Genomic DNA, 11,036 nt, shown 5'->3' with positions numbered 1-11,036 from the left:
CCTTTTACTAAGCAAAGCCTCAAACGGAAAACATTTTCTTACAACAAATTGTATCTTAAAAACAGAGTGTATGTCACAACATATGTAAAAACCTTGATTTGCCAAAAATTCTGAGTTTTAAATTGTTGCAGTTACGCTTATATAAGATGGTTTAGAATATCAGCCTTCAGAGATGTTTGGGCGACTACTCAGTATTGACAACAGGCAACATATTTTCAGTCCCTTACTTGCCTAACTGATGCTGTTTTGCCTTCTCATCAGGGTCACTGTTATGGTTGTGGGTTTGATTTATATCCAGCACCACTCCCGTCCTCTCTTTAGACTCTCCTGCCTCCAAATCCAGGTAATACAGAGGGTAGATGGTTAGCAGTGGATGATTTATTTTCAGTGAAGGATGGCACTAAATTCCTGTCCTGTCTTCTGTTATGAATGCATTCACCAGCAGCTGAGCCCGTTACAGTTTTGCTCTTCTGTTCATTCAGTGACTTTCCATTATAGGATTACAACCTGCCTATTTTTAAATTTGGAAGAATGATTCAAACTGCTCCATCACCAAAAGGATTTAACAATAAACTGCCGCGCAAAATAGAGCTTTTGAAATGTCACAAAAAAGGTATTAACATAGCACCTCTCAGAACAATGTGACAATGCTTCAAAATAACTAAAAACAACAAGACTCATTGGTAAAAGAACAGAACAACTGTATATGACATGCTATGAAGATTTTGGAAAGAAAATGTAACACAAAGAGCTTCAAAAGCTAAAAGTGAATCATTAAAAAAAAAAAAAAGGCACAAAAACAAAACATCCAGGTCATGAATTTCAGACATGTAAAATAACTTAACATTATAACATCATAATAATATAATGACAGTCCTACAGTTGAAATCGTGTTGCCATGAACAACGCAGAGACAGGCATTAAAATTTGAAACCAGGAGCACCACTGCAGCATTTCATTAATAGAATATAATGAGAATATAATGAGGATTTAAAGCTCCAGACTAAACTCACCTGATGATTACACAAACCTTTTGTTCCTGGTAACAACATGAGGCAGACGTCTCGAACACCATATGCTGCTATTAAGGCTTTAATCGTCGAGGAGCAGGTGGGCAGACTGTGGGCGACATTGCCGTCTGTCTTGATGCCAGGAGGAGAGGCGACAGTGGCAGAAGTGCCAGTTTCCAGTTCACACTGGTCAGCGGTATGATGTGTATGTTGGTGGAGGGCAGTTTGATGATGTTAACAATTCTCTTTAGCTGACATGAGCACATGTCAGGAACAAGCCTCTTACCAGTGACAAGGCTGATATTTAACTCAAGGTAGAGATTGGAAAAGCACTGAATGTCCCTGCTAGTCTTGATTGTACTGTAGTGAACCAGACTAAGAATTTGAATGTTTCATCTAAATGTCTATGTCCAACCATGCAGTGTAATCTGCTACTAACAGGTAAGCAAACTGACCATTCCCTGCAAACAGCACCTCTGCAGCTCATTCATTGCAGTGAAGTTTACTAAACAAAGACAGAGGAAGCCATCTTCTCCCCCACAGCTGATTAATGACCACGCATATCGTAGCAGAGTCAGGAGGCCTCACTGAAATCATCAACAAAACTGTACGTATGAGATCAAATCCAAAGCAACCAGTCTACTAATTATCCACCAAAAACATATCACGACAAAAACTGATTCTATTCTATTCTATTCTGTGGAAAGAGCTCTGTGAAATCTCCATATGGATGCATATCATTTAAGTCAATCAATTCCACTTTTGGGGGTTTTGAGGACCATCCTGAATCTGCTGTAGTCAGTAATGACAACAACATTTAATTACTTTCAAAATCATGTTTATTAAATTTAGAAAACACCATTTTGTTAACAGTTCCATAGCAATAGCAGGTAATAACTGAAACTGTAAGAGAGACAGACGTCGATGGGGCCGGGGCCAACCCCTGAGTTAAAAACCAGCTGTGTTTTAGAGCTCATCTGTCCCTACGCTTCTGCTCTCTCTGGGGTCACCTGCATCTAACCTGGCATAGACTAGAAGAGACTGTCAAGTGTGGTAGTCAGCATCTCAATGTAGAACGCCTAAAGAAACGAGACATAAGAAAAACTTTGTAGACATCAGGTAGAAAAGTTGATTTGCAAAGTCACTTTTCAAGTCAAGGTATTTCCTGCCAAAATATACCGAGTATGCAACATTAACATGTAATTAGGTTGCCAATCCGTATCGGTATGTAGGTTTAACCACTTGGGGAGGGGTTTCTGCACAGCTTGAGGGGAAGTGGAGGTGGAGGGGATACTTGGGGATGCAGTACAGATGTAGTCCAAAGAGGAAGTGCAAACAATGTCTATAAGGTGTGTTCGTTGAGGGGGTTGGGGGTGACAAGGGGTGATGGGGGTATGAGCAAAGTGCCCCCCCTCCCCCTTTACTCATCAAGGTGCTGAGAGGGGCGACTCTCTGGAGGGTGAGCTTGAAATATCCTCAGGGGGGAAAACTGTGAGTGTGCAGGCTCGGATCCCGCCCAGCGACTCAGGTAAGTCAAACACTTTGTGCCATTCGTCTTTCTCAGGGTCATACTTCTGTACTATTTCCACCATGCAGCGATTGTTCCACGAGTAGCCCCCCACCACATAGATCTTGTTCTCAAACACGGCCACGCCCACGTCGCTCTGGCCTCGCAACATTGCAGCGATAGGTGTCCACAAGTCGAGGGCGGGGGAGTAGTATTCACAGCTCAGCACGTCGTCGTAGTCGCTGGTGCCCCGGAAATGATTGCCCCCGATCACGTAAAGACGGTCCCCCACCGTGCACATGCAGTGCAGGCCGCGCACTGTCGTCATGGGTGCTTTCTGAGTCCATTTGTCCGCATCTGGGTCAAAGCACATCAGTTCCTTCTGAAAAGTGTCATGAGTGATTCCCCCTGCAGCGGGAAGAAAAAAAAAGAAGCACAAATTAGCCTCCACACTGATCATTTGGGGGAGGAAAAGAGTTTTATAGACTCGTCAATCAGACCAATCAGTGACTCATTCACCCATGTCAACCTACATTGTCATTTATGTGGGCCATGTGGAGCACCAGCCATAACACTGGAAATGGTCACATTTGCCTCAGTAGCATTATGAAGACCAAGAATCAGGATTAAGGTTGTATATTTTTAAATCTCGCCTTCTCACAATCGCTATTTCTCAAACTCAACAACCAATATACAGGGTAAACCCTAATTTTACAAACTAGAGTGATATCAATATTCATTTAGTCTCTTTTCTACAGCATGAAATAATGCTGATGATGAGCACTCAGTACAAAGGGGAACACCATTACAAAGCGTTCATGCACATACGCACAGTCTGTAGACGCCGGGACACAAAAAGCTGAGGGAAAGTGGGGAGGAGAGAGAGAAAAAAAAAAAAAAAAAACAGGACATGTCTACAGGGAAGGCTTAAAATAAAGAGGAACACAATCCCAGCATGCATTTGGGTGGAAGCCAGCCCCCCCCCCCCAGGCAGACTGACTAGGAGCAAATGCAGCGAAGATTTGCAGAGCATGCCGAATACAGGCAGTATCCCTCTTTTGCTGCTGCCCAGTGATCGTGTGCTTGGTTTATTGTTGCAGCCTAAGCTGTCTATTCAGCCGCCATGACTCAGATCTGTGATGCTGCGCCTCCTCTGATCAAATCCAATGATAGTCTGACTATCCATTTTCTTTATCCAAGTAGTCCACGGGACGAGTCTGCTATTAAAATCCTGACAAGAGAACAGTGCTGGAGTTAGCGCAGGGTCCTCCTAATTCCTCTCAAGAGGCCCTGCTGCTATTCTGATTCAGTTTAAGGGCTTTGGCCTTTCCCTGATACGACGATGTCTGATCAGTATCCCACTGTCCTAATGTCTAATCAGTGCCATTAGTGAGACATTTAGAGTGGACAAGGCTTTGCCAAATTGAGCCTAAAAGCTTTTGCCCTTCTTCAGACAGTGCAGGACAGACTGGGTTATTGTTTACACTGTCTGCTACATATGCCAGTAGTTTACCATATAAAGACATTTAAAAATATAATTCAAACATAAATATCAACTTCTAATGATCTGTACTGGTCTCTGAACAAACAAATGCACAGTCAGATCCCTCAAGGTTGCACATTGCTAAAAGACACAACCAAGCTACAGCTACGATTGATCATTTTTCTACAGGATGGCCAGGAACGTATCAATGGACATTAGCATATAGTGATCAATGTATAGATTATAAAAGCTAATGAAATCTCATTGGCTCCTAATTTCACTTTATTCTTTTATATCAAGTTCAAACCCAGTGTTTTTCATTTATGGTCCTTATTCACTCACTCCACTGACTGTCACCACACTCCTCAAGGCATACTGGCAAGTTGATTTTACAGCATTGTGACATTTCAGTCTGGGTATCAGTCTCTGCAGAAACATGCGATCAAACAAACAAACAAGTTTCAGCTGTGTCTAAAAACCACTGCCTTGCTCAATACCTACATTCACTAACCTCTCTACAATAGACAGCTACTTACTCTGTAGTGAGCAGGAAATCAAAATTTCAGACACTTATGAATCATCTTCATTTTGGGTCATCACTAACAGATGTTGAGTCATACGACTGTAATTTCTACATCTATAGAAGACACTGCACTGTGGGGTTGTAAACAGAAAGAGGTGTGCATTTATTCCATTGCGAGAATTTTTTCAGTTGATTATATTGAGCATAAAGTTCACACTCAAATAAAATGGCAGAGGAGGAATATACTGCAGTGCTCTATATAGTAAACAGGGACAGTCTTAACCAATCCCCACATTGTTTGTAAGAGCTGCAATTAGAGTATGTCAATAAACGTAGTATTTCAACTATGATCGAGTGGGGAGGATGTATGCAGACATTACAGATCATCACCCTTTTCTGTATAAAATACTCAGTTATGAGGCCATAAAAAACAGCTTTCTTGCACATACCACAGCAAATCACTAAAAAAAGGCTTGAAATCACAAATCATCATAATCATAACTCTGGTCTGCCACGACACCCAAGTCTAAATTACTCAAAGCATGCAGTGTCCTTTTTGTAGATAAATAACTAAAAAATGAACTGTAAGACCACAGGCTTTTCATACAGATATTAATCTCTCAGATAAGACTGTGCACCAGAGGCAGTGTGGCTCTGCACCGGTTCAGTACTCATGTCTGAACTCTGCCACACCACTTGAGCTGTGATGGTCTGCGGGCTGAGTGCATTTGTCAGGTTCATCCAGTTGACAGAATACCTTCAGACAGCGCAGCACAGCTAGACTGTAACCTCTGGGACTGTGGGCACTAAGGTAGGGCCTAAGTGCAACAAAATTCCTCAAATGGGAAATGCTCGTTTACCTGTACCCTTTGCATTAAAAAGCACTACTGTCTGTTCCTATGAGCCGTGCATGTTTCTTTCTTGGGTTATAACCCACAGATGTTTTCACAAAACTGCTTGACCAGCTCTATCCTGATCCTACAAATGATCTTTTTTTTTCCCCCACACATGCAGTTTTAGCTACTGCAGGTGCAAAGCGTGACATTGTGTCACAGCTCAGCCAGCTGTTACAATAGCGAAATTTACCAAGCTATTGGCTTTCTATTAACTGCATCACTGAAACATGATGCCAACAAAATAGGAATCCATTACTATATCAAAAGGGTGAGCAATAAATACCATGTACCACAGAGTGCAGCCTGAGGCAGAGATTGAGAAACAGCTGGCTACCAGCAGATTAGCTTAGTCCGTGACTATTATGTTATTCATCATTTCAGTTTATTTTACAAAGTGGAAATGTGGCTTTCATCTTTTCCTCCACTGCAATGTCAGGCTTGCCAAATCATGGGGTTTGTCTGGTCCCAAATATGCCCCAGTTCTTGTGCTTGCCAAGTGAAATACTAACTAATTAAAAATGTTTTAAAAGTTTTGCTTTTTGTTTATATAAATCATCATAATCATGTATGAAGGTATATATTAGGTTATGGCCTGTTTCAGTCAGCATTAGATAATATTAAATGAAATTAAAGGGGCTACACGGATTATTAACTTTTCACATGCATACACACTGTGACTATTCTTCCTGCAGCACTCTAATTCATTAAAAAAATTAAAATTAGAATAAAGAATAAAATAAAAAACAGAGATCAATCTTTGGTAATAGAGACTACGTGGGTATATACTAAAAACATTCAAGGAACTGAATCTATAAAAAAACATAACTAGAGCTACTACAGTAGTTAATGTGCCGTGTACAGAACTACACACCACTGATAAAGGTTTGCAGGAATAATGAGATCTGTGGATTATGAAATTACATTCACTGGGGTTGTGCACAGTAATCAAAAATCAGGGAGTGTATGTAATAGAACGGTGTGTATGCTGGTCAGCGCCTTACATTGTAAATAAGCTTAATACTACTCTTTAATACTCAAGAGCTTTTCAATATTTTATTTTCATTTACCAAAGCTTCCCAGGTGGTGTTGTAAATTAATTCACCATGGCTAAAAACACTAGCCTAATTTCAATGTCAATATACCGCATTTTCAGATATTCCACAGATGCTGAAATGCATCAGTTTAAATTCTTACATTATTACTTATAGTTACTTCAATGTTTACCTCTTTGGTGGGATATTCACTAGATCTTCAAATTTATAAAACCGATGATGATGGATGATTTGAGAGTTGATCAGTACAAATATATATATGTTGTATATGTATTAAGAGATAACTTCATTCCATTTTTCTTTCTTTCATGCTAAAAAATATATACAGAGAAAAAAAATCTATATTTCTGGAAACCTCTTGTGATCCCTTTTTTTAGGAATCTTTTTCATGTTTCTGTGTTGTAGACGGATGACAGTATCCACAGCCAGGAGGGATTAACACACGCTCTTCTGTGTTACACCTCCTACACAAGCTTCAGTCCTCTACGTTGCTCCATCCTTCCCAATTTCCCTTCCAGCCCCCCCCCCCTTTGTAGCATCGCTCTGGATTAGTCACACTGAGAAACTAGGGCTCATCTCCATAATGCAGGATTTGTTTTCAATCCTATGAAGTGAACAAGCGATGAGGTGACCCCCAAAGAGCAAGTACCGACTGCCAAAAGGCCCGACCTCAGTGTCCACCCTCTGCCCTGAGCACTCAACACTCACGCTAACCTCACCTGCGTGCTCAGCATCGATAAATAAAGTGTGTGAGGTTTGAGGTGAGGGTTGGGTAGTCACGAATTACATCCGGATTATGTAAACAGAATTTAAAAAAAAAAAAAAAAAAAAAAAAAAAAAAAACTATAATCAACCCAGATTACATTTGAAAAAAAATGTGCAATTAGTTTTACATTGTTACGCTGTCAAGGATTACATGATTACATTTTGATCATTTTCATCTTTTCAATTTCAAAATTATGATAACCAATGAAAAGCTCATCTGAGATACGGGCTTTCTTGTAAAATACACACAGTACATCTGTAGATTGTGCCAGTAATGTTTTTGTGAGATTAATTTGATCTGACCAAATGTACATGTTGACTATGCTAAATGCATTTTATTTGCATTTAAATTGTTTTGAGATGGTTCAAGAGAAGAAGGAATATTTGTGGAAGTGGAGATTAGATTACTTTTTTGCTATCCAATGGATTGTAATACTAATTATCATATAATTTGAATTCAGTAACTGACTACATTTCAAAGTAATCTAACCCAACCCTGGTGAGTAATGACTTGCAAAAGTCTCCAAATGTTAAAGACACTCAAATACCTAGCATTAGCATACTGTTAGCAAGTACCTAACATTAGCATACTGTTAGCAATCTTACCTAATCTCATAACTCTCACACTAGAATGTACTGTATGGAAGTGTTTTTTTTTTTTTTTTTTTTTTTTTTTTTTTTTTTAAATCAAAAACCTAAACTAACTCACTAATTCCTTATGAAATCATTTTAATAATACTTTCCTATGTTTTATTGTTGTGACCCCACTTCCATTACAGCCCTCTAATGTGTCAATCATGTGTCTCAAGAACACACACACAGCCCTCTCTCAATGACTCATAGCAATACATGATACGTGCAGTGGAGCATGGAGGAAAGGTATGAGATGAGGTACCACAGAACAGATTCAATGGCCTAGAATGTAATAAGATGTAATCAGCCGTTTGCTGCCATGAAATACTTGGGAGGAAAAAAAATTGTCTAATTGGAAATCACAACAAACAGCAATTAATTCCAATTATGACTCAAAGATATGAAGTACATTTTAAAACACATACACATTCCCACAGCATTACACATCCCTCTTTATTTGGGCTGATTACAAATGAAATGACTTAAGTTCCCTGGAGTCACTTACCTGAAATATACATATAACCACCATACACTGTCCCAGCATGGCCATAATGTGGCTCATTCATTTTGGCAACATATGTCCATTCATTTGTCCTTGGGTTGTAGCACTCCACAGTAGCTTGAAGAAAAAAAGATGAAAAAAAGGAGAACGTATTAGTAGAAAGTAGGTCAAGACACAGCTAAGGAGGACAAACAGCAGCAAATGAGGCCTTGGAGGGTCTCAGCGTGGGAGCTAAAACACGGATTTAAATACAGAGTACACATCCCCACAACGCCACCAGCACTGAATGCACTGACTGCTGAGGAAATAGGGAGATTGTAAAATCCTTTATCTTAAGGTCCCTTAGGATGGTTTCACTCTATTTGTGAGAACCAGGAATAAGGACACTGGGATTCAGGAGTGATGCTTGTAGGTGAGCCCTTCCCGAGCAGTCACGGTCCATCAGCTTGTGGGCTCACTGTCCGTCTGGAAAAGGGTTTTGATTGGGTGCAGAGTAACTTAGACAACTTGCTGGAGAACTGTGGACCTAGATAACAAGGGATCGTCACCTCAAAGTGTTATAATTTAACATTACAACATAGAATGTGTGCTTTGTGCTTTTTTGAACACAAGTGTACATTTTAGCAGAAGATTGTGGACCATAGATGTCTCTATCGAGTTACCTTCTTGTTGTTGTTAGCTTCCCAGCTGGATAACAGGATAGAGTGGTGTTGCATTTTTGGTTGCATGTCACAAGCCGGGATGAATGCAACTCAGAGAATAAATTCAAGCAGTAAAATTCTGCATTTTTAAAGACTTTGGTTAAATCAATATCTTGAAAAATGATTAAACTAGGGCTCTGTCCAAAATCACTCACTACTCCCTATATAGTGAGTTTGCCATTTTGTAGTGCTGTCCGAATGTATAGTGAGAATTATTATACCCTATATAGAGGACTCACAGTATCCCACAATACATTGTGAAAAGTAGTGTACAACTGATGGTCACTAACCAAACAATATATACCATCATGCATTGCGCTCATAATGAAAGACAGAAAAACGGTGCAAAAATGACCAGAGTAGTGACCAAAAGTGTTTTTTCATTTTACAGATGAGCTCACTGTATAGTCCTCTACATTGAACTCCCTGGATAGTGAGAAGGGAGTAGTGAATGAGTGAGTGATTTCGGAGACAAGCTAGAATTACCACCTCACATGTGTATGCCTCCACCAACCAACCAAGTGCAGGAAATATGGTCACAATCTCCCATTTCTGAGTTACAGCATTGAATAAGGCCAGAGGTGTTTTTACAGAACATTATGTCATCACAGTGAAGTTGACCTTTGACCATTTGGATATAAAATATCATAATTTTATCCTTTCAGACATTGGTGTTAAACTGTGTCATATTTAGCGTATGAATTTATGAGTTATGGCCAAAAACGATTTTTGTGAGGTCCTAGTGACTTTGACCACCAAAATCTTATCGGTTCATTCTCAAGTCCAAGTAAATGTTTGTGCCAAATTTGAAGAAATTCCCTCAAAGTGGAGATATCATGTTCATAAGAATGGGAAAGACAGCCCAACCTGAAAACATAATGCCTGCAGCCCTGGCTGACGCTGGTGCAGAAGCATAAAAATGATTCATACTGGTTCCAAAAGACAGCAATAAGCTCAGGACCACAAAGGAGCGTGAGCCATCTCTGGGCCAGCTGGGGAAATCTCAGCGGGGAAAATGAGTGAACACCTTGCTCTACTTGCTCAACAGCTATCATCAAAGTCAGCTTGAGCAGTACACAAAACCTTGCAACCGCTCAGTGGAAGTAATACAGACATTAGAAAACAACAGTTGTACTGAGCAGATCTAAAACACAGTAGTTAAATTGTACAAATGCACGGAAAAAGGAATGTACCAATATCAATAAATAAATTACAGCTTGTCAAATTAACTAAATTGTTTACCTATAAAAAACGAACAGACACTCAGCTTAAGTAATTCAATTCACAGGTACACTGATTTACATTGAATATCCTCTCCACTCAATCAGATTTAATCAGATTTCCCTATGATAAGCTGAAAAGGTCACATTCCTAATTAGCATGAATTTTTCTCTTCCTGAAAGCTGTTCGCTAAAAATTAATGAAACACTCCATGGATCAAGCTGGTAGCTGGTGATATCTGGCAGTGGTTACTATGCAACATTATTCTCTGACCTACAGCAGTGGTTCCCAACATAGGGGTCAGGACAAACTTTTCCGCTGTGACATTCACTAGTCTTAATGCTGTGGCACCTCAGCATATGAGAGATGACCCATGGCGGCCCGCCGGCGCCCCCCCCCGGCACAGGCATTGCACCCAGCAAGCAGAGCTAGCAGCCCGCTGGCCCGCCGGCGCCCCCCCCCTCCCCCGGCATTACCATCAGTTTGTGTTGTTATTTTCTATAAAATAAATGGAGTATCTGTTGTACTTCAAATAAACACATGTGAAGACTTTTTATTACTTTTTTTTGCAAATCAACAGGTTGTGCCAAAGCCAAACGAAGGGCAGCTACAACAAATTATCATTGTAATCTCCACAATAATACTGGTTGTCACCCTGGCCCATATCATTTCCTGTTATAGACTAACCTCGGCCCCCCATCTCAGAAAGGAAAGTTGATGTGGCCCCCACTGAAAAAAGTTTG

The 11,036-nt window shown here is 40.1% G+C and overlaps 1 protein-coding gene across 2 annotated transcripts in view; it reads right to left on the bottom strand.

Annotated features, from left to right (window-relative positions):
- Positions 1-1,874: 1,874 nt before the first annotated feature.
- The window catches only part of klhl13 (kelch like family member 13), a 37,244-nt gene continuing 28,082 nt past the window's right edge, over positions 1,875-11,036 (bottom strand). For both annotated transcript variants that reach the window (XM_022762626.1, XM_022762625.1), the window contains 2 exons: positions 8,375-8,488; positions 1,875-2,925 (listed from right to left, as the gene is read on the bottom strand). In XM_022762626.1, the coding sequence (XP_022618347.1) occupies positions 2,438-2,925; positions 8,375-8,488 (602 nt within the window). In that variant the 3' untranslated portion in view covers positions 1,875-2,437. The remainder of the gene's footprint in view (positions 2,926-8,374; positions 8,489-11,036) is intronic.

This window comes from Seriola dumerili, unplaced genomic scaffold, assembly GCF_002260705.1.
Source record: "Seriola dumerili isolate Sdu_G_001 unplaced genomic scaffold, Sdu_1.0 BDQW01000449.1, whole genome shotgun sequence".
Classification (NCBI taxonomy): Eukaryota; Metazoa; Chordata; class Actinopteri; order Carangiformes; family Carangidae; genus Seriola; species Seriola dumerili.
The sequence above is the reverse complement of the archived record's forward strand: the minus strand, read 5'-3'. Positions and strand labels throughout refer to the sequence as shown.